The 25,770-nt window shown below is 37.0% G+C and overlaps 1 protein-coding gene across 1 annotated transcript in view; it reads right to left on the reverse strand.

The window, feature by feature from the left end:
• Window positions 1-25,770, reverse strand: part of LOC126266661 (uncharacterized) — a 272,935-nt gene that overhangs the window by 106,876 nt on the left and 140,289 nt on the right. The window contains exon 7 of the mRNA XM_049971077.1: window positions 25,326-25,439. Within this exon, the coding sequence (XP_049827034.1) occupies window positions 25,326-25,439 (114 nt within the window). The remainder of the gene's footprint in view (window positions 1-25,325; window positions 25,440-25,770) is intronic.

Raw genomic sequence — 25,770 nt, forward strand, 5'->3', positions numbered from 1 at the left:
AGCTTATTTTAAATTGATCTCAACTTGTAAGTACTTTGACATGTTCTATATTCATGTAAAAAGATATCTACAGACAAATAAAGCTACTACTGCTGCTACTACTACTACTACTACTACCACTACTACTGCATTATTTACTGTTTTTGTTTGAAATTCAACCATTTTGGGATAAATTTGACTCTCAGACATTACATACCCAAAACATCCAAAGAAATGTCATAGAATAAGCCAATTAATATGCCACCATCCTCAGTGACTTCTTGGATTGTGGTTCAGCAATTGTTCACAATCATTTTTTTCTACTTTTTCATGAATTCACTGGTTGACTATGTGCTGAGGCATACATGGTGCTTGTCACCTTTAATGTCTTCATGTGTTCTTCCTATCACTTATGACACTTGCAAACCCTTGTTTTACACACAGCACACTGACCAAAGTTATATTTAACATTTCTAAAACCTTGCTGCACTTTATTCTGTTCTTACAGCAAAATGTAATGCAAATACTCTGATCCATTTTTATACAAAGTAAACAGTCTCTGATACTAACAAAACATGTATAACTTTTTTAACAGTTGACAACAGACTAAATAGTTGGTATCATTAACACTGCACCATGTACCTTTCAGAGTCAGCTCAATGATATCCAGGTTTAAATTATTTCCTAGTGTGCAGTCTTCACAAAAGTTGAACACTGAAATTCAACAGGTATTCGCAACTTGTTTGAGGCTCAACTACTTTCAGTAATTTGGAAATAAAAGCAACAACAAACATTCATATTTTCACAAATACATGATGATCAGTTAGATGTATATCAAAAAAGTAAACTGAGAAAATTACCTCATAATATGATCATAAGCAATGACTCATTAGTAATGTTTAAAGAGAACTCAGCAGATGACCAACAGGCAAAGATTTACAAATTAAATACAACAGATTAAAAATTTGATGGTTCCTTGAACACAATCCTACAGCACTTTCAGCCCTGTTTTCTTGCAAAACAAATGACAGATAAATTAAACAGAAAGAAGAATTGTGTTGCACATGTGTTTGCATTTATTCTTTGAAATGACCTTTGGAAGTGCTTAGAAATAGTGGTAGACATTTGCAATACAAAGAAACTTAACTTGCAAGTATTTTTTGTGTCCACAATCTTTGAAGTTTTTTTTTTCACAGTTAATTCTACACTTGGAAACCAAGGTGTGCACTCAGAAAGAAATATGAATTTATATGAGGTCCTGCACAGTAGTAAGATTTGGAAAGTATCAAAAACAACCTTAATAAAATACCAGAATGTGCATATTCTGAACAGTGGAAAGTGATATTTATCTCAGGCATTTTATCAACACATGGAGAATGGCAGCACTTAAGTAATGACACAATGATCGAAGTTTCCAATCTGCACTTAAATTTGGAAAACCTTGACAACTCTTCATGAAAACTGGGCACAGAATAAGAAGTTCAAGAATTTTATGACTGTTTTGAAATTCTTGGTAGAAATGAAGGAAAATGTTACTGTTATGACCTTCATTTTTACAGATTTTGATGACATAATGTGGAAACTACAGCTCATGTGATTTTGCTTTTCAAGATATTTATATGATACTCATTACATTTTAGAGAAGGGGGTAGGGGAAACATGCATATTGTCATGAAGATCATTACAATGCTGAAGCTAATGAAGGTTTGGAACCAGGATTCATTACTTCTTTAAACTTGGTAACTGGTAATCGTTCTACCATGGATTGGAGACTCCAAGAAATTGTAGATGCTCAACATCAGGGTCCAGTCAGTGAATGTTTACAAGTCTTCAGCACTAATGAATTAGGCTATTTATATGGTAGTTTCAACAATGAGCTGAAATTTCAATACAGCATGGTTTAATAGAAGCTTGGGGGATTTAATATTCTGGTTGAATCAATATGAAAGAATGTGCTAACAAGAATCCATGAAAGACAATAAGAAAATGCATAATGAAGAAAGATGATATGATAAACAGTAAAGACAACATTGAGGAGCTGATTATGTAGTTCCACAGTGCTGTACAGAGGCAAAGAAGTCACATGAGAGTCTCATCACTTCAGAAATACCATTTCAGAAAGTTGGATTTTGTAACTGACTACTGTTCTCAATTTCCAGAACTCACATTGTTGCTTTCTTTACATGAGCCTGAAGTTATCAAACATTCAAAGTCCACATTTCCATGTTAGTGACAATGGTATTCATTCTTGTCTGTTACCAACATTTGAATTTACAGTCTTCTAAACATGCAACAACAAATATAAAATTTTTGCAAAGCAATGTGTTTCTCATAACTGATGTCAAAATCATCAAATAGAGCTTACTGAAGGATGATGGCAGTTATGAGATTTTACAACAATACAGAGGAACAGCACTCTCTAATGAGTTGGCGCCAACAGAACATTCAATGGGCAATTGATGCAGACATGGTACTAATTGCACTAGATCAGTTAGAAACAGAAATGTCAAACACAAAGAGTTTTTCTTCAAATTCTTGAAAAACTAAATTAATGAGAATATCTTTCTAACAAACATCATCTGACATGAAAGCACTTGAAATTAAAGAATGGAGAATAGATGTAGATAATATGATCTATCACGATAGGGATGAGTAAAGGAGAAACATGGTTCACCTTGCTCTTACATCATCAGAACAGCTAAATGATTAATATAAAGATAATCTTTCCATTCTGAGAAGACAATTGAAAATTGTGTTTAGTTTTGAAGTGGGCTCATAGTATGTACAATTGACTTCACTGAACAAAGACTGAAAGTCGCTCCAGGACAGGTCCTGCAAGTAACTGTTGTATACACTTTTCAGTAAATAATGGTCACATATATGTTAAATTACTAACAGCTCAGCCAGATTATTTTATAAGATTTCATTGTGAGCTTTAAGTGCTAGTGGACTGCTATGCATGGCCGAATGAGGCAGTAAGCAACCAACTGCTGAGTGACCACAGGATTTTCCAGATACTGGTTTGATGGGAAAGGCCATTGTGAGTGAGGACTGGAAGCCATCATGGACTAATAACTGAAATATTAGGCTGAAAATACTATATATTCAAATAAACTGTTAAAATTACTGGAAAGTATGCTACAGGGAATCCAAAGATACTTTTAAAATTGGTGGAAGCCCTAGATGCCAACAAATTTATCACCAAAGTCATACAAGTTATGGATTAAGAATAATTATTGTTTAGACATTTATTATTTATAACTATGTTATGACTTTTCACTGACAAGTTAAGAACACAGATGGTACATTGATGAATAGGTATTGATGTCAATTACACAGTGAGACAGCATGGTGATGCAATTAATCTGCACGTAAATTTATTATACAAATTATTATTTATTTTTATTGAAACAGTGGCTGAAACAGAGATCTCCACATGAACACAAAGTTATTAGCAGCAATAAGGTCCATTTTCAATAAGTACTGTGCAGTAAGAATTAGTGCAAATAAATTTTCTTACAATTATTAATATTAATGAGGGATGCTTTTATTATGAAGTTTTATAACTGAACTATCTCTTCTGCAGGCCATGTGCGTTTTGTGTTGTTTGGAGGCAACAGTGTGCTACCAAACCTCTACTGGGTGACAAGTTACATAATTTCCTAGGCTGCATGCTTGCCCAACTGGAGTTTGTTTTAAATTTCAGCACTCCACATACATTAAAGTCAACCACCCTCCAGGTATGGATACAATATAGGAAACTCAGCAAGGGTACAATACCTCTGAGCAAAACTATGCGAGATTATATTTGTCAGAATTAGAATATTGTTGAAAAATGCTGGTGGCAATAAAGTTTTAATTCTTAATTATAGCTTATCCTTTGAATTAGATACAGGTCTTCCTTCATAGCACAAGAAACTGTAATCCCAAACCTTCTATTTGACTTTATCCTTGTTTGTTTCATAGGAAAATAAAACTTAAATTGCTGTAAAACATATTTATGAAGGAGTTAAATTTTCCATCCACAATGGATGCTTCACAAATTTGTCCTTGTTGTTCTACCTGGAACATATTTTTAAAACACTGTGATCAGTGTACATGATTCTGCAATACCATGCTTTAGCTGTATCATCTGTAGGTAACAGATTTGTACATTTTATTTTTAGCTATTGTGCACAGCATATGTTGCAATTCCTGTTCTTCATTCTAAGAAGGTACATATATAGAAAGCAGACACACTTACTTGTGCAAAATAAATGAAAGACTATGGTATTTTGCACATAAAATTTAACCTTAAAAAGGTTACAGTTTTTATTCTCTCCATCTTTGAAAAAACACATAATTTTTTTGGCTCCCTCACACAGGGGCATACAACATGTGACTGACATTGTAAAAAGCATGAATTTTCCAGTTTAATCCACAAAGTTGAAATAACTCCCCCAGCACACTGCTGATGGTCAGTATGAATGAAACGTGAATGGGAAACTAATTGTCATTTGAAATGAAATAGCGTGTTGGTGGGAATGATGGGAATATTGAGAATCAGCACACATCCTCCTTTTATTATTATTATTATTATTATTATTATTATTATTATTATTATTATTATTATTATTATTATGTTGTGCAAAATAATTGTTCGTGTGCTGATTCTGAGTGACAATCTGTGCAATGGCACACCCAAAAGAACCAAAAAATTTAAAACTCTGTTGGATAATTTACGTACATGACACATGTCACATGTATATGAGGCGATGAAAGTACAAATGGTGTAAATCCTAAATCCACTTTTTCTCTTGCTCAGCAAGTAGCATTCATTTAACAGCACAAGCTGTGCATTTCATAACTCACAGAAATCATAGTGGTAGCAGCATACATTTCTACTGTGACCAGGTATGGATCCAAGGTGGAAGGGTGGGAGGCAAAGAGGCACTTTCCGTAGGTGGCAGAATTTACCAGGTGGCAAATTTTGGGGGAAATTCTATTTTCTGGTTAAGTATAAAATATTGGTTCCTGCTAAATTTTAACAAAAAAATGTAGTCATACAACTATATAAATGTAAAATAAGTGAAATCAAAAAGCAATATCGTTCAATAAAACTAAATGTTGTCCAAGTTGACAAGGAAATGGTCACAGGCATGATCTGTCCACAATCTACCTCCTTCCTTTCATGACATTCAGTTGTAACGTGATAAATGTAAAAAATAGACATAAGAAGCAACAGCTACAGAATACAGAGTATTTTATAAGTGTAAATATAACCATAGTATTATGTCTGATGTTTGCAAAAGCCATCATTATGATGGCTCCACAGAAAGAAAATGCAAATAAATAAATAAATGTTTGCTAACAGCTAATGCCGTTTTCTTCACCCAATCTATGGTTGAGATATGATGGTTTAATGTCAAGCTACATTATATAATTCGTTTGTACATGAACTGAATTTATGGAAGTGATTTAAAGTGAATCAAATAAATAAAAAAAATGGATTTTTTACACACCCCACTTCTAAGTTTCAAACCTGGGTAAATTGTATCAAATTTTGTACTAAGGTAGACAAATACATGTCATTAATGGTTTGTCCTGTTGTTTTGTGAAAGCTTTATCCATTGTCACAAAGTAGCAATCTACAGTTGCTCATACAACAGCGTGTAAAATTTGATTTTGAGCAACTGGTGTAAACAAACAGTCTAAAGTTGTGCAAATGATAAAAAATATATTCTTATGGCACTTATAAAACATTTTGCAAAAATCTTATATTGTTCAGGTTTTATGTGTGAAAAATAAGATGTTTGCACATGAAACTATGTTTCATATTTTAAGTGCCAGATTTGAACAAAACTACAAAAAAACTGGTTGTGTTACACAGTTGATTATTGTTTCATTGTTTGAAAATTGAAGACTTTCTTCACAAGTGGCTTAAAATCATGGAAAAATATTTGGATGAGCAAAAGAATACAGCATTATACCCAGTCCTGTCCAAAATATGATGTTTGATTGAGCACTTAACACTTTATTGATGACCATGCAGATAATAAAAGTAACCCAAAAACAAAAAAAGTCTATGTGAGTCCATCTTTATACAGATGGTCGATGGACCTCAGCTGTTCAATATAAAATGCCAAATCAAAGCACCTCTCAGCCATCAGGAGACAGATGATTCAACGTTTTGTCAGAAAAAAGGGTCACCATATTTCTAACCAATAGAAAATATTTTACTGCCATTTTCTTCAAAACCTTATACACTATCTTGTAGAAAATTTATTTTTGGACAAACAACTTTAATTCATCAATTTTTGCACACTACTGAGAAGTTAATGATGTTTGTCATGAATACGCAGTTTCACAACTCTTCTGCTTTCACAAAATTTGGCATCAAATTTTATCATGTGAGCTTTTCTAAGCTGCGGTATATTAATTTGAAGTTCTTGTTGTTTGCATACTTTAAGAAAAGAATGACAAATAATAATAAGATGTATGCTTTTCCATAGTTTATTATTTGTTGCACTAATCATTCAGCTTGTGGTATAGTAAGCTTATAAGTAAGTTTATCTATGTAATATGATCGTATCTACATTGCAAAATCTAGCTGTGACCTCACAGGACACTCTGAGGTGTTAGTGCTGAAATAAAGTAAAAAATTTATTTAATTATACTTTTTATTTAGAACACAATTAAATGGAACTTTCTGTGGCCAAAGTAGTTGGTACACCATATTTTTCAGAAAATTTCATCTTTTTCAGCAAGTCTCTTTTTCCCTTCTACACATTTATAAAAGTCCATTCAAGTCAACTTGTAGTTAAACTGCCAATGTAAGATTGATTCCACAGTCCCTGGCAGCAGTCAATTTATTTCATTAGTCCACTGGTCCAACATCAGTGAAAATACTCCCACAGTAGCACTGTGTGCAGGAATAAAAAACAAATAGTCACATAAGTTTAGCAGTTGACATTTTCATTCAAGATTTTCACTTTCCTTTAGAAAGTAAACTCACTTTTCTTCCATGGAGTGTTCAGACTTCAATTCTTCCAAGCCACACATTGTTTCTAAAAACCTCATCAGAGAAATATATTCCTGAAAACAATTGTCACCTGAAACCTTCACACCATTTTTAGTCAGGTATATAATAGTGTTTTCAATCATCAACCAATCTGGGTTTCAGGTAGCATCATCCAATCAAATACTTGATATTTATTAAAAGAAGTAGCCCTTCTCTATCAGTAATCAAATGCTGTTGTATAGAGATCCATTGTCTCTTCCTCATATTTCAAAAGCAGGTTAATTATTTCTTGGTTGTGGTTCTCATTCTTTAATTTGTTCAATTTCAGCTTGGTTTTCACACAATAAAGTTGATATTCTTCCTTTCATTTGGACATCTTTGAGTGTCCATTAATATATTTCTTATTTCAATTATCAGGACTTTATTGATCTCCACACTTTTTATAATTTTTCAAACAGAGCCAAGTTTTACTACATAGACATAAAGCAAATTTCACTTACCTGACTACTGCAAAAAATTTGAAATTATTTTATGTGGCCATCTTCAGAATGAAAAAAAGTTTTAGTAATGGAATAAAAAGCTTAACAATTGTCTCAACTATAGGCATTAATGAAAGCCATCTTATTTTTGAATGAGAAAGACGAGTCTGATATTGATATAAATGTATAAGGAGAACTCTTTCAGCTTCTCTGTCCTTAGCATGTACACTGAAAAATAATTAAATACTTTTGTGATGATTATTTCAATGTTGATAGTTAAAGCTCCAGCAGCACTTGGTATAGTATTGTGGAGAATATGGGCAGGGCATATAATTCCTTCTACACATTTTCCTAGTTCTTCTTCAATTTGGTGAAACACATTCCACTGGCTGCATCAATAAAGACCTCCAAATTTGGTATTGCTACTGTCTCCAGAAAATGTGATTAATTTATCTAATGGAATTTGGAATTATCTTAAAGTGACAAAGACAAAACGTTGCCACTGCCTTCAATGTTTCATTACTCAGCAACTGAAATTTCAGTAGTTTCTGTTGGATTCCATCAGTTTCAGTAAAGTATTGAGCAACTAAAGGAAACATCTTTTCAGGCTTGTGGTTTAATGTGTCATTACCACTGTCATAAAATGAAACTTGCTGCAATAGTTTTATACACTCTGATATGGAGTGTGGTGTGAGAATATTTTAAACAATCGCTGTAGCTATGGCCCTGGCTGTAGACTGCTTTGCACTGACTTTGGAGTCAGGATACATTGCAGTATTCAGTTTCATGGTACAATCAAGAGAACTGAAGAACTGATGATGCCTGAAAACTTTATAAGCTGTTGTTAGTTCTGGAGCAGTAATGAGCAATTCTTCTTGTATATCTACTTTCATCATGAATGTAGAAATAAGCCTTGATGTTGATGCTATCATTACAACTGCCTTACCTCTGTGAACTACTGAGATGAAAGAGCTACAAATATCACACAACACTTTCTAATGCTAACACTTTCAGGGTCTCGCTGCAATGGAGCACTTCCTTTCATGCCGATCACCTGCCACCCTACCTAAAACCTCTTTCCTCATTACCTTAGCCAGCTTCATCCTGACACACAACTTCTTCACTTTTGAAGGACAGACACACCAACAATTAAAGGGAACAGCCATGGGTACCAGGATGGCCCCCTCATATGCCAACCTATTCATGGGTCACTTAGAGGAAGCCTTCTTGGTTACCCAGGCCTGCCAATCCAAAGTTTGGTACAGATTTATTGATGATATCTTCATGATCTGGACTCACAGTGAAGAAGAACTCCAGAATTTCTTCTCCAACCTCAACTCCTTTGGTTCCAACAGATTCACCTAGTCCTACTCCAAACCCCAGCCAGATTACGCTCCCATATTTTATTTACTCAGGCTTGTCTGACATTTGGCATTACTCCCAAAGGCCTCACACTTAAAGTTCCCATCTCTGGCTGCAATCCTTCTTTCCATCAGTCCTTATACCAGTTAGAAACAGCACAATCCATAGCCATCACCCGCCTAATCCTTCACCTATACATCGCCTCGGCCAATGAACACACCCGTCAACTCCTATCCCAAATAAAAGTCCTCAATCTTTCCCCTCCCACATCTACACCGGCTGTACATAGCATCCTCCTACAGGCCAACCGCAACTTAGAACAGCATGCCACCGTCCACCTCAAAAAACTATCCAATCTCCTGGTTTCCCACCTCCGGAAAGGCAACTCACTCACCCTCCACAACCTTTCCAACAAACCTCAACCTCCTCTTATTGCACACAGACCCAGCCTCTCTCATCTACTCAATCTCCCACTTCCAGCTCCAGTCCCCCCAACACCTCAAAATTCTAGTCAACACAATCTGGAACCACAACACCCCAATTCAGTAGTTAACCTTTCCTCCAAACCCCTCTCCCAATCAGAAACCTCTGTCCTATCCAAAGGCCTCACCTTCAGCCCCACTCCCAGGTTCAACCAAACTGCCCTTGTCAAAGATTTACTGTCTTACACTCGTAGTCTCTGCTGGAAATATCACTTTGCCACGAAGAAAAATAATCCTGATCCCACTCCTAATGATCCAACTCCCCAAGACACTATCCAAATTGAACCCTGCCTGCAACAGTTCCGTCCTCCATCACAGCGGGACCCACCTCCTCTTCCTCAAAATCACCCTCTCCAAACCTTCCAGGAATTTCTCACTTCCAGTCTTGCCTCTCAATCTTTCTTGAAAAACCTTAATCCTACTCCCAACATCACCACAGCCGAAGCCCAGGCTATCCGTGATCTGAAAGCTGACCGATCCATCATCATTCTTCCGGCTGACAAGGGTTCCACGACCGTGGTACTTGATCGTCGGGAGTATGTGGCTGAGGGACTGCGTCAGCTTTCAGACAACTCTACATACAAAGTTTGCCAAGGTAATCCCATTCCCGATGTTCAGGCGGAGCTTCAAGGAATCCTCAGAACCTTAGGCCCCCTACAAAACCTTTCACCTGACTCCATCAAACTCCTGACCCCACCGACACCTCGCACTCCTACCTTCTACCTACTTCCTAAAATTCACAAACCCAATCATCCTGGCCGTGCCATTGTAGCTGGTTACCAAGCCCCCACAGAACATATCTCTGCCTACGTAGATCAACACCTTCAACCCATTACATGCAGTCTCCCATCCTTCATCAAAGACACCAACCACTTTCTCGAACGCCTGGAATCCGTACCCAGTCTGTTACCCCCGGAAACCATCCTTGTAACCATTGATGCCACTTCCCTATACACGAATATCCCGCACGTCCAGGGCCTCGCTGCAATGGAGCACTTCCTTTCACGCCGATCACCTGCCACCCTACCTAAAACCTCTTTCCTCGTCACCTTAGCCAGCTTCATCCTGACCCACAACTTCTTCACTTTTGAAGGCCAGACATACCAACAATTAAAGGGAACAGCCATGGGTACCAGGATGGCCCCCTCGTATGCCAACCTATTTATGGGTCGCTTAGAGGAAGCCTTCTTGGTTACCCAAGCCTGCCAACCCAAAGTTTGGTACAGATTTATTGATGACATCTTCATGATCTGGACTCACCGTGAAGAACAACTCCAGAATTTCCTCTCCAACCTCAACTCCTTTGGTTCCATCAGATTCACCTGGTCCTACTCCAAATCCCGTGCCACTTTCCTAGACGTTGACCTCCATCTGTCCAATGGCCAGCTTCACACATCCGTCCACATCAAACCCACCAACAAGCAACAGTACCTCCATTATGACAGCTGCCACCCATTCCATATCAAACGGTCCCTTCCCTACAGCCTAGGCCTTCGTGGCAAACGAATCTGCTCCAGTCCTGAATCCCTCGACCATTACACCAACAACCTGAAAACAGCTTTCGCATCCCGCAACTATCCTCCCGACCTGGTACAGAAGCAGATAACCAGAGCCACTTCCTCATCCCCTCAAACCCAGAACCTCTCACAGAAGAACCCCAAAAGTGCCCCACTTGTGACAGAATACTTCCCGGGACTGGATCAGACCTTGAATGTGGCTCTCCAGCAGGGATACGACTTCCTAAAATCCTGCCCTGAAATGAGATCCATCCTTCATGAAATCCTCCCCATTCCACCAAGAGTGTCTTTCCGCCGTCCACCTAATCTTCGTAACCTCTTCGTTCATCCCTATGAAATCCCCAAACCACCTTCCCTACCCTCTGGCTCCTACCCTTGCAACCGCCCCCGGTGTAAAACCTGTCCTATGCACCCTCCCACCACCACCTACTCCAGTCCTGTAACCCGGAAGGTGTACACGATCAAAGGGAGAGCCACGTGTGAAAGCACTCACGTGATTTACCATCTGACCTGCCTACACTGTGTCGCTTTCTATGTGGGAATGACCGGCAACAAACTGTCCATTCGCATGAATGGACACAGGCAGACAGTGTTTGTTGGTAATGAGGATCACCCTGTGGCTAAACATGCCTTGGTGCACGGCCAGCACACCTTGGCACAGTGTTACACCATCCGAGTTATCTGGATACTTCCCACCAACACCAACCTATCCGAACTCCGGAAATTGGGAACTTGCCCTTCAGTATATCCTCTCTTCTCATTATCCACCAGGCCTCAATCTCCGCTAATTTCAAGTTGCCGCCACTCATATCTCACCTGTGTTTCAACAACATCTTTGCCTCCACACTTCCGCCTCGACTTACATCTCTGCCCTTACTCTTTGCCTTTAAATATGTCTGCTTGTGTCTGTGTATGTATGGATGGATGTGTGTGTGTGTGTGTGTGTGTGTTTGTGTGCGCGTGTGTGTGTGTGTGTGTGTGTGTGTGTGTGTGTGTGTGTGTGTGTGTGCGCGAGTATATACCTATCCTTTTTTCCCCCTAAGGTAAGTCTTTCCGCTCCCGGGATTGGAATGACTCCTTACCCTCTCCCTTAAAACCCACATCCTTTCATCTTCCCTTTTCCTTCCCTCTTTCCTGACAAAGCAGCCACCGGTTGCGAAAGCTCGAAATTCTGTGTGTGTGTTTGTGTGTTTTATTCATTGTGCCTATCTACCGGCGCTTTCCCACTTGGTAAGTCTTGGAATCTTTGTTTTTAATATAATTTGTATGATGTTGTATATACTGTACCAACCTGACTTGTCCTACATCATTTGTGCAAAATATGTACCTAAACATGATTTACAGGACCAATAAAGAAATACAAATACAAATACGTATGTTACTGTACAGATTGATAATTGGACTTTGGGGGCTCCATTACTGACATGTCAAGAAACTTGAGAGATAGAATAAAGAATAGTGAAAACTCTACTGAATTTCCCATTACAGGTGTCAGAACAAAAGGAGCCACTGGTGAGAGGAGCAAATTAATCACCAGACAGTTTTTACTGGTGTTAAAGATCAATAATATTAGCTTTGTTCAAGGATGCTTGGTAATCAAGGAGTAAAATAAAAATCTAATACTCAGGATGAACTGGATAGTAAAAACAAAAGTGAATTTTATTTGGAGTGACATGAAAATAACATTTACTGACCCAAAAAGTTGGTTCTGTGGAGAAGCTAGTTTTTTAATGTAAAGGGAGGTAGAAGACTTTGGAGATAAAGGTTGTTTTGAGGAAGGTGAGGAATATAGTAATGATGAAATAGGTAGTAGTTCTTACAGTGAACTTGTAGCTCAAAAACTGTCTGAAGCAGAAACTTTAGATCCATAAAACAAAGAAGAATTAGGAGATTTTCTATGGGAATATAAAGATATTTTTAATGTTATCTCAGGTAGAGCTAAAGGTTATCACTGTAAACTGAAATTAATAGCTCATGAACCATTTTTTGTTAAGCCTTACGCCATCCCAATTTGTAAAAGGAAAGAAGTAGAAAGGGAGTTGGAACAAATGTAAAGATGGTAAATAGTAGAAAGAAGCAGAAGCCAGTACAACAATCCATTAGCCATAGTTTCCATACAAGAAGGTGGTATAAGAACTGTACATGACTCTAGCCAAATAAATATCTTGAGGAGGAGAGTACCATCCAGAGAACATTGACAAGTTACTCAATAAGTTTGAAAATGTAAAGTTTATGACTAGTGTAGATCTGAGATATGAGTTTCGCCAAACAGGGCTAGAAAAGAAATCAAGAAAATACACATCATTTTTATATAACGGAAAAAGCTTTTCACATTGTGTTGCACAATTTGGCTTGAATGTTTCTGTGCCAGATTTCATCAGGGGTTTGGATTATGTACTGAGAAGGGAACTTTTGGAAAAATTAAGTACATATCTAAATGACGTCTTATTATCAAGTAAAAGGTGGGAAGAACACATTAACATTTTAAGGGAAATTGGGAGAAAAATGAGACTTATGAAATTAAAACTTGAAAAGTTCAAGAGAGGAATTCTGCCTGATCCCAAAGAAACTGAATCCATAGCACAGTTTCACAAACCAAAAAATAAAAGTTCATTCCATGGGTTAGTGGGATTCTATAGAAAGAACACAAGCATTGAATGTGGCCAATTTCAAAAATTAATTAAAGAAAAGCACAGTGTGGGAATGGACTAATGAATGCCAGTTAGCCTTTGATGAAATTAAAAAGCAGTTAAGTGATAGCAAGATTGTCTTTAGCCTTTTGCCTCATGACAGGTAGCTGTGATATAGGATTAGGAGGGCACATTTTTGAGGAAAAGGGAATCAATGGAAAAACAGAATACCACTCAATAGCATTTGCAAGCAGGACATTCCAGAAGCAACCATGCATCTCTCAGCTACATTATTTGCAGTAGTCAGTGTCCAAATTACAACCCCAAATTTCATCCAGTATGTTGACACAGAGGAGAACAAATGAAGAAATAAAAGCAGGTGGAACTGCTACAATGGCTACAACAGCAAGAAAAATTGGCACTAGCAGAACATTGCTTAAACGAGGGACACAATATGAAATTTGACAAAACTGTGATAGTTGCCAAGACTTTCAGTTTTTAGAACACTGTTTATAAAGAGGCAATTGAAATTAGGTTGGCAGGTAATTTGATTAATAGAGGCAATGGTTTCCACTTAACAGCATGAAGAACCCTGTATTATCCCCTCATCAGAACATAACATCCTTCATTGTGGCCAGAGTGTGTGTTTGAAGATCATCTCTGAGTGCAATACATCATTGCCACCAGTGTCCTACTAAAGGCAGCACCACCTGCCCAATCTGAGAGGGCAGCAACTGTGCACTATGTACAGTGTGGAGGCCTATATAGGATGTCGATTTGTACCCTTGGCATTGGTTCTCAGTGGGACTGAGCACTAGAACAGTGCTCTCCTGAAGATGGTAAACAGATGGGTCACCAAAATATTGAATGTGTCACTTTTAGTATCCATCTGCAAACCCGAAGAGAGTTTCATGACTTGTATGCCAGGAAAACCTACAAAGCCACATCAAGTACCTGTATGGTGAGGAGATGGTGAAACTTGTATAGAAGTTAAATAAACTTTGAAGGAAAAATGGGAAGCTGTTGAATACACTCACTTTCTTGCTGAAGTACTATGATGAAGGTATTATTCCTAATTTTGCCAGATTTGTTCATTCTGTTAATAGCAAGAGAACTAATAGGATTAAGGAGCATGCCAGTCAAGCATGATACAACGAAATGTTTCATTCTTCTGCAATCTCTTGGACAGTTGGTATTTGCTTGAGATGCACAATTTCTGGACATTCCTGACAAGAGCATCATTGGTATATGTCAAAAGGCATCCTGAATGAGGGTCATCCTTAACTCCTGTCTGGCCATTTTCATACCATGTGAACCATTTGTAACACAAAGTATTGCTTAAGTACTCATCACCGAAGACTTCCTGCATCATTTGATGTATCCCTGTAAATGTTTAATTGAGTTTCATGCAAAATTTAATGCACACATGTTGCTCCTCTAACTCTGCCATTTCAAAATTCACAAACTGTGAGATACAATGTTTGACTCAATACAGCACTGAACAATAACAGACATGCAGCAACGAAACTTTCAGCAGTTACACATTAAACACAGGTGTGTACATGGATGCCAGCTGCATTTTGCTCCAAAACACCATTGGGGTGAAGTTATGAATGTTCCAGAATTTTCTGAGCAGACATCGTAAGTATTCATGGACAACTATCAGTTCCTGCTGATAAAGTAATGGAATGCACATAAGTAAGTCTTGGAATTAATGCAAGAACAGGAGTAAGTAAGGTAGTGTTATTGCAAAAGTTGAGAAGTGTAGATACGAGCTGTAATGATTCCAAGGCATCTGGATCAGAGAATGTATTCTTAGTGACTTCTGGAAAGAAGAAAAAGTAGCTGTACCCTGTCACTGATTTAGATTCTTTTTAGACTGATGCTACTTGCAGGCGTATTTATGCTTACCACACCAGGTAAGTGTATCCTATTGTAGAAAAGTTGCTGGTGTCATTAAAAGAAAGTGAACTTTTCAGGGGTGGGAAAACATCACTAAAAATTATATTGAAAAGTATGAATATCTGCTACAATGCATGAGACAAATGCAAAGTCCTGTTAGGACAGGTGCATATTTTAACAGCTCAAAGCATATTCTTGCACAGAATTATGGGCAAGGACATTCATTCCATAATATGGCTGGACAAAACACAGGTTAATTCCAGGGAAGCTGTCAGTAAATGCTGGATAGATGACACTCCTAGCAGTAGTCGTCATCAGCCAGTGAGACAAGGAGCAAAATTAATTGTGGTCCATGCAGGTAACCAAGAAGGCTTCCTCTGAGCAACCCATGAATAGGTTGGCATACGAGGCGGCCATCCTGGTACCCATGGCTGTTCCCTTTAATTGTTGGTATGTCTGGCCTTCAAAAGTGAATAAATTGTGCTTCAGGATGAAGCTGGCTAAGGTGACAAGGAAAGAGGTTTTAGGTAGGGTGGCAGGTTATCGGCGTGAAAGGAAGTGCTCCATTGCAGTGAGGCCCTGGACGTGCGGGATATTTGTGTATAGGGAAGTGGCATCAATTGTTACAGGGATGGTTTCCGGCGGTAACAGACTGGGTACGGATTCCAGGCGTTCGAGAAAGTGGTTGGTGTCTTTGATGAAGGATGGGAGACTGCATGTAATGGGTTGAAGGTGTTGATCTACGTAGGCAGAGATACGTTCTGTGGGGGCTTGGTAACCAGCTACTATGGGGCGGCCAGGATGTTTGGGTTTGTGAATTTTAGGAAGTAGGTAGAAGGTAGGAGTGCGAGGTGTCAGTGGGGTCAGGAGTTTGATGGAGGCAGGTGAAAGGTTTTGTAGGGGGCCTAAGGTTCTGAGGATTCCTTGAAGCTCCGCCTGGACATCAGGAATGGAATTACCTTGGCAAACTTTGTATGTAGAGTTGTCTGAAAGCTGACGCAGTCCCTCAGCCACATACTCCTGACGATCAAGTACCACAGTCGTGGAACCCTTGTCAGCCGGAAGAATGATGATGGATCGGTCAGCTTTCAGATCACAGATAGCCTGGGCTTCAGCTGTGGTGATGTTGGGAGTAGGATTAAGGTTTTTCAAGAAAGATTGAGAGGCAAGGCTGGAAGTGAGAAATTCCTGGAAGGTTTAGAGAGGGTGATTTTGAGGAAGAGGAGGAATAGAAAGAGTGGTCAAGCAAGTACTCTTTCAGTTTCACTTTAAACTTTTGTAAATTTTGCATCTGTTTCAAATAGAATGGCATGTGACTGTACAGCACTGTGCCAGTATGATACACTCCCCTCTTACAAATGTTTGTACTTACTGTATTGACATGCAAGTAAAGCTTCTGCCTAGTATCATGATTGTGGTAATCACAGTCATACTTGAAGATATTTCCATCTTTTAAAATACTTCCTTTTGTGAAATTTAATATTTAATACATATATAAGCAAGGAAGAGGAAGTATATTGAGATTTTTAAATATTGGTCTACAGGAGTCTCTGTACTTAGCATGGTTTATTACTCTAACAATCTTTTTCTGTGGCCTAAATGTTTTGTTTGTATCTACGGAGTTCCCTCAAAAGATAATGCCATACATCAGCAGTGACTGAATACTTTCATGGTACCTTCTGATCACAGAAGAACGGCTTGTATTTTGTGCGAGGATTCTTGCTGTGTACGTAAGTGTGTTTAGCTTTTTATTTCCATGATTAAGATGTGTCTCCCATTTTAGGTTTTGCTGAATATGTATACCTAAAAATTTTGTGTCGCTCACAGATGAGACAGTTTTTCCATCAATTTTAAAAATTGGTCTTGCAGGATGTAGTTTCTGTGAATTGTGGAAACTGACTGTCACTGTTTTTTTCATTATTTATTATAAGCTTGTTTGTTCTGAATCATTGTGTCAAATTTTGTATTATACCTGTAGCGGTTTTTTGTAGGCTTTCCTCATCACATGATTTGATTATGATATTTGTGTCATCTGCAAAAAGTACTGTTGTCCCTTTAGTTATTTTTTCTGACAAATCATTAACATAAAGAATGAAAAGAATTGGCCCAAGGACTGACCCTTGAGGAACTCCATATGTAATGTTTTATGCATTACTGTAAAAATTAGAAATTTTTTTCTGTTTTTATGCCTTTGTATTTTACTTGCATGATCTGTTGATCATGAAGGTAGGAATGTATCCACTTGTTTGGCAGGCCTCATATTCCATAATTACCTAGCTTTTGCAGCAGAGTATTATGATCAATTACATCGAATGCTTTAGTAAGATCAAGAAATATGCCAGACACATGCTGCTTATTATCTACTGCAGTTGGAATTTCATTTAAGAAGGTATAAATAGCTGAATGTGTTGATCTGCCAGTTCTGAATCCATGTTGCACATCACTTATTATGTTTTCTTTATTTAGAAAGGCTGTCAGCCATCTAAGAAATAGTTTTTCAAGAATTTTACCAAAGCCTGACAATACTGATACAGGTCTATAGTTTGCAGCTTCATGTCCATCCCCTTTCTTGTACAGTGGTGTCACTTTTGCCATTTTCAGATTTTTCGGGAATATACCACTCATGAATGATGAAATTGAAAATATCCATTAATGGTTCTACAATAGATATTACACTTGCTTTGATGATAATATCTGGTATTTCATCACTACCTGCTGAATACTTATTGGGTAACCTTTTTATAATGACAGATAATTCCTCAGGTGTTGTTGGAGACATGAATAGGGTTCTTGTAAGAATTTTTGTATCTGACTGGAGTGTATTGCTGTCTGGTTGTGAGTTGTAATGTTTCATAATCAGGTGGTGTTATACATTAGAAAAGTAGTTGTTAGATTTATTAGCCACTACTGTGAGGTTGATGATTTTATTGTTTTCATGAAGTTCTATATTTTTGTTGGCTAATGATGTAGTACCTGTTTCTCTTTTTATGATACTCCAGGTTGCTTTAGTCTTATTCCTGGAATTTTTTATTTGTTTGTCATTTTCCATTTTCTTTGCTTTTGTTATAACTTGTCTAAGTATTTGTTTATATACTTTAAAGTAGTTGATAAATGCACGATTTGTGGTTTGCTTTGAGTATTCATATAAGTTTCTTTTACTCTGGCATGATATTTTTATTCCTGTTGTGATCGATTTATTTGGTTTGTGCACAGAATTTATAAGTGGCGTTTGTTTAGGAAAGGCTATTTCAAAACAATGTTTGTATGTGGTCATAAATTTATCACACTTGTCATCTGTGCTGTTTGAACTGTAAACATGAGTCCAGATTTCTCTTCTCAAGAGACAACAAAAGTAACATATGTTTTCATTATTAAACTTTCTCACAATATCTCTAGTTTTCTGGGCTATCATGTTTCCTGGAATATCGACTGTTAGTATTTGGGCATTGTAATCACTAAAACCAGTGTTTTCAGTCTGTGTGTTGCAGATATATTTATCTGTATTTACAAACACCTGATCTATGGCTGTTAGAGAAGTAGTGGTTATACGAGTCGGGTTGGTTATAGTTGGTTTTAGATTAAAGGACTTCAGTAAGTCTTTGATTTCATCTTTAAATTTACTTGGTTTGGAGAAATCAACATTTAAATCTCCACATATGAGAATATTTTTTAAGAGTGTTGAAATCCTCAAACAGCTCTTCCATATGATTATAAAAAAGTTTTTTATCGCCATCTGGTGTAGTTCTACTATTGAGAATTCTATGTCTCTTTCTTTAGATAAGCTGTCAAATTTGGTTATATTAGTGAAGACTATATCTTCTCGAACATATATGCAGCTACCACCATGCCTGAGTACTTCTCTACAAAATGTGGCAGCTAATGTAAACTGAGGTAGGTGTGCTAGTTATATCAGGTCTTTATTTACCCAGTGTTCAGTAAAGCATAAAACAGAAATATCGCTCCTATCATTTAACAAGATTTGTATTTCATTCAGTTTATTGGAAAGAGACTGAACACTCTGATGGAACAATTTGAAGTATGAAGCAGGGACTGTATTGTGTCTTGCTTGACCACTTACCTCTTTTTTACATCAAGTATTGTTAGCTGTAAGAAATCCTCCTTGATTTGAGGTGTGGGTGGTGTCTTCTTACTAGCTGGTTCCATGGATTCTGGGCCCTGCAAGGGCTATCCAGTTCACCCTTCTTTTCAAATTTTTGATTCTCATACAAAAGATCTTCCCCAGTTTCCCTAAAACTCATTCCTTTCTCGCTGTCTGAAACTTTATCACTTTCTACTGATGACAAACTTTACAAAACTATATTATATCTAGATGGCTTTCTCCTGGAGGCAATATTCACTTCATTCACTGAGTGCATATTTTGACAAACGTTCCTGAAAACTTCTTGCATTTGACTTACACCACTAACATTATCACAGTGATTGCTCACTACCTTCAATATTTCAACACCGATCAAGTCCTTTCTCTTCTTTTTATTAAAGCAAATGAACACAATATGACTGACCTCTACAGACAAGAGCAAAACTATCATGTACTTCCCCAACTAACATAAGATCATCATCTAAACCCACAACTGACTCCTATCATCATTTTCCATCAAACTTTCACTTTTAATCTCCACGTAAATCATTCTATCTAATTTGTCACACAGTGAAGTATTATCAACATCAGAAAAATAAAAGCATAGTTAGTATCATAATCACATAAATCCTCAGCATATCCATTATTATCCTCAGCACAAAAATCATCATTAACATCTAAATCATCATCAAATATTTCAGTAATCCTAACAAAATCATCGATAACATCATCATCATTCAGGAAATCTCCTATACTCTGTTGCTTCTAAGTACATGACTCTTTGACCCTACACATTCAACCTGAGCACCAACAGGTTGACTTAGTATACCTACTTCAGAATTATCCATTAATCTCACTAAACCACATTCATCAAAATTTACAAAAATAGTACCATTATGTATCACTACAATACTGTTATCAGATTCAGCAAACAAATTTGTCAAAATATCACAACTAAGCTTTCATTCAGATTTATTCTTATTGTTCTCTTCTTCTTTCATTTTACTCAGAACACCTTCCCAAAATTCTCCACTAAATTATATTTTGTTCATTGTTTGTGGTTTGCTGGTTTCTCCATTCTGACATGTCCAATTAAATCTATCTTTCTCTCGTCTGAAAGTACTGTTAACCTGATTTCAATAGTCACTTCTTGCCTCAAGTCGACAGGTCCTGCTTGAGGCAAACCTTAGTTTACCAGGTGGTACCTACTATTTTCAGATCTCCCATTACTAAAATTCCTGTCAGAGTGGTCTCAGCTCTCTGAGACAGCAGACGTGTATGCAAGTTGCATTTATGTGAATGTGTGTGTGTGTGTGTGCATGTGTGTATGTGAGTATACTGCTGACAAAGGCCTTAATGGCCGAAAGCTTTAATTGTGTGAATCTTTTTATTGTGCCTATTGTGACTCAGCATCTCTGCTAAATGGTGAGCAGCAACTTTTCTTCTCTGGTATTGTCATAATTATTGCTATACTGACTATTTCTTCCCTCAAGGCTCCTGCACTCTTCTTTACGCTTATTGTTTCCAGTGTTAGTTCTCCTGTCATCATCTCCATGGACATCATTCCAGTGGTTATCTGTTCAGACAACATTATTATTCTGATAATGGTTCTTATTATTTCTTCTCCTATCTCTTTTCTCATGATGATCATTACAAAAATTGCCATTTCAGTAATATTCATTATCTATTGGTCTATCTTTATCTCCTTCATTTCTCTCCTATGCAATATCTAACTTATCTATGTATCTTAAGAATTACTCTATCAAATCATCTGGCCTACAGATCAATCCCCATTGCACTTTATGCAGTAAACATCTCTTAAGGGCATCTATCTGGATCATTTCGTCTAATGGTTTGTCAAGGTGTGCTAGTGTTTTAATTTGTTCTTCACAAAAGGTTTTTTACTCGTCCTCTACCATCCCTTAAGCACAGTCCGTTTAAGAATTCTGATTTTATTCTTGACTGTTTAATATCTGACCAAAACTTACTCATAAAACGTTTTTCAAACTCTGTGAAACTCATCTCAGAATGTATGAACTGATTTGCCCAGGACGAGGCCTCATCATCTAAAAAACTTTTCACCAATTTAATCATTAGGTTATCTAACATATTGAATGTAAAATTATCTTTACACGGGCACATAAAGCCTACAGGATGGATTTTATTGTCTCCTGTAAAATCCAAAAATCAAAAAATCACTACCGCAAATGTTCTTAGTGATTAAATTTTCTTCTGTTTAAGAATCCTTCAATCTTACATTGAAAATGTTACTGAAACATGCTCCTACATTGCTACTTCTGAAAAATTTTTGTTAACCATTTTAGTTAGTTCATCTGCCTTTTGGTTTAAAACTGAGCTCTCATTTTTAGTCATGGTATGAAGGGCATTACTGATTTTTGTTGTTTTTTGTTTTGTTTTGTTTTGTTTTTATTAATCTCATCTAGTAAACTATTTTCAATTCCTGAATTTCTGTTCTCAACTTTGTCTAACCTCATATTGAACTCTTTATAATCTGTTTTCAAATTAGTAACCTCATTTACAGTAATTCTGGTTTTCCCATACAGCACTGTTGAGAGTAATGTGAATTTTGTCAACATCTTTATGAAAAAGCTTTAGGGGTTCCTCTTGTTCCTGTACATACTTTTCTAACTGATCTAGCTTTTGCCCTTGTTTATCTAGTTTTTTTTTATCCAATTTACTTATTTCTCTACTTTGTTGTTTTGAAGGAAGTGTAATAAAATTGGCAAGTCTATCAAATCTGCTTCCATCTTTACTGTTTACTCTCTCATGTTCATCAGGCCCTTGAAATGATGAATGAGCTCTACTGTTTTTGTCTTCTTCAGCTTCCCCTTCTGACTCACTATCAGTAATATGGTCATCTAGAGTACTATTGACACTATTAATTGCTTGCTGTATCCATAGTACCAGCTCCTCCTCCTCTTCCTCCTCCTCCTCCTCCTCTCTACCCAGGCCAACATTTACTGTACTTACATTTTCTTGCTGTGATTGCATTTTCTATGTTTTTTAACAACACAAAGAGATCTAACTAGTCACCCAATGTAAAATCACGAAATAGTGATGTCACACCAACCACAAGTTGCTTCATGTGACCTAACTCTAGCAGCTCTTTGCACACCTGGAAAAATTTTTGTTGGGGCACCTTGGTGTAGATGATGATGCTGTTGCTGCTCAATTGGAAGATGATGAAGGCTGCTGTACTCATGGTCAAACTCTGTTCATCTGTGTTCACAATCTTACAATCTTCTTTTGCCCAAATTTCATACCAATCTTGATGTGTACAACACAACAAAAATAATCTGTTATTGAAAATATGATGTAAATGGATAGATAAAAAATCTACTCACCAAATGGCAGCAGGGGAACGCACAAAAAAGGATTTAATGTTTACAGGCTTTCAAAGCCAGTGGGTCCTTCTTCTGGCAGAAGAGTGAAAGGGGAACAAAGAAGGGTGAAGGAAAAGGACTGGAAAGGTTTAGGGAAAGGGGTACAGCTCAGAAAAGTCACTCAGAACGACGGGCCAGGGGAGACTTCTTTGATGGGATGAGAAGAAAAGACTGGTTGTTGGGGATTGCACCAGATGAGATTTGAAAACCTGAGAGCTTAACGGTGGAAGACAGGGTAATGTGTGAGACAGAGATCACTACTGAAACGTCATTCTTGAGTTAGTAAGAGTGAAACACTAAGTGCATTATATGTAACAGAGGTGGGAGTGGGCTCAGAGAAAAATAGACAAGTCAGGAAATGAAAGATGTAGAAAACTAAAATGGAGTAAAGAAAGGAGTAGTTATTGTGAATAAATGCTGAGACAGAAGGCATAAACATAAATTAAAGTCAGGTGGGTGGCAAGAACCAAGGACATGTTGCAGTTGTGACACTCACCTGCTTTATTTCTTCGTTGATTGTTCTCGGTGTTGATGTACAGCATTGCTATACTGGCTGAAAAAGGGGTGGGGGAAGGGGGGGTGAAAGTTCAACACTGACTACTTTAAACGATGTGGCTGAGAGTTGCACATTTGTGATCCACAGTTTTTACTTTGACTGTTCACAATCCCTCGCCCCCCCCCCCCCCCCCCCCCTCCCCCCTGCCAGTATACACATTTAATATGGCCAGTTAACTTTCAATAAGTCTCATTAATAGGTTGCAGGCAAAAATCCACATACTGCTACAATAGTTCACTGTCAAACATCCATGAGCAGTAAAAACCTAACCACACATTTCACAGCTTTTCAGATAAATTGAACAGACACTGTCATGGTTTTAACAAATGGAGTATTGGTGTAAAACTTATTTCACAGTTAAGTCGATGCATTGTTGTTGTTCTAACCAACATAGGTTTATTGTCTGAAACTCAGCCATGGACTGACTTTCTTGGGACCAAATGTCAGGCCCTTATATATCCTCACAATAATAAACACTGAAACTATATATTGTTTGATGTTTAATTTACAGAAATTATAATTAAAACTTAACTCATTAAATTAATTCAACACATCAAAAAATTGCACCTTTCCAACAGTTTCTTCTACTATAAGAGTTAGGCCAAATTATTTGTTTAAATCATGCAATACTTTTGACAAAACTTAATTATATTGGAATTAATTAAGAGCTAACTTTGCTAACATGTTTTCATATACTTGAAGAATTCTGTTAGTTGTTCCTCCAAATGTTTATAATTACTACAGAATTTATATTTATTTGTAAGCCAACAATAGAATTTTTTATGAAACAGTTACTGATTTCACCCTATAACAAAAGATACTAACTAGGAGTAGTCAAAATAAATTAGAAAATCAATTGCATATGCATGCTATACTCATGTACATTAATGGTAAGTAGTTAAAACAAAAAAAAATGAATTTTAAGGAGGCAGATGGCAAAACAAGATGGAAGTAAAAATATCCCAGCTTGCTTTGCCACACAGTGCTGTTTCCCACCTGCGGAGTTCTGAGAAACTAGTGTCTGGGGGAAGAATTCAGATGACATGTGTAGTGAAACAGGCACCAAGGTTGTGACCATCATCTTGTACAGAATGCTCTGCAACAGGAAAGTGTGTGTTGCCTGTATACACCCTCTGCCTATGTCAATTCATCCTTACTGTTTTACGTTGATCCCAGCTCCTCGATCAGTTGATATGTTTCCCTGCTGTATAAAATATAATTGAGATTTCCTGGTAATATTACCAATGCTCAGGCAATCAATTATGTGCCATTGAGTTTTGCTACTCATATTGTTTTTTATAGTTTCCAAAATGTTTTATTCACATCTTGAGGTTGTTACAACAGAACAAAGAAAAGGCCTCATATCAATGTGCTGCCATTATACTTCCACACCAAACAAAGAACAAAGTCTTCCACTGCCACCTAAGATCTCTATCCAAAAAATAACATCATCTTGTTTTTACTAAACTCATTGGCATAGTGGCCACTTTGAAATCTCAAAAAACTGGAAAAAGTCAGTTACCCAGTTACCTCACAGGATCTATATATACTTTTCTGCAATAATGTCATTCATTTTTCTTTTTAACACAGCAGATTAATGAAATACATTTGATTTTGATTATGTCAATTGCAAAATATGTATGGCACCAAGTAGTACAACTCAAACTTGAAAAAGTCTTCTTCACAGTAAATTCATGAAATATACAACATTTCGCACATCAAATATATTTCAAAAGTATTGCTCAGAATACCTAGATACTTCCATAGGTAGAAATATATTTTTTTGCATTATAGCAATGGTTACAATATCTAGATACTTCATGAAAATTCTTAAATATTAAGATCTTTTTTACTAACTATTTATAGCAAGTGCTAAGTATGGGGCCATTGGCAATATTAATGTAATCTTACATACCAGTTCAAGTGCTTTCTCAATCGTCACAGTCACCATCGATGCCAGTCCTTTGAGGACAAATTCTTTTACAACACCCTCTAACAGAGCATCCAGGGTGAACAGTACCTGCTCTGGCTGAAACCAATCATTTTTAGTTAGTACTACTATCACAGCAGTAACTAATCGTATCATAAGCTGTTTGTCATTTAGCTGTTCACACATGGGAACCTATAAAAAATACTCTCTGACCACATTCATTATGTGAAATGGTTGGGACAAAACACTAAAGAAAAATGGAGACAAGTTGCACAGGAGCCCAGAAATTTATTTTACAGATAAGATAGTACAATAAAAATTTCAAAATATGCGACAATCTCCTGAAAACTGTGCTATATCAGAAAATAACATTTTCCTTTTGCCTATTCTGATAGCACTTGAAACAAGCATCAGTTTTGTTAAAACTTAG

This window comes from Schistocerca gregaria, chromosome 4 (assembly GCF_023897955.1).
Source record: "Schistocerca gregaria isolate iqSchGreg1 chromosome 4, iqSchGreg1.2, whole genome shotgun sequence".
Lineage (NCBI taxonomy): Eukaryota > Metazoa > Arthropoda > Insecta > Orthoptera > Acrididae > Schistocerca > Schistocerca gregaria.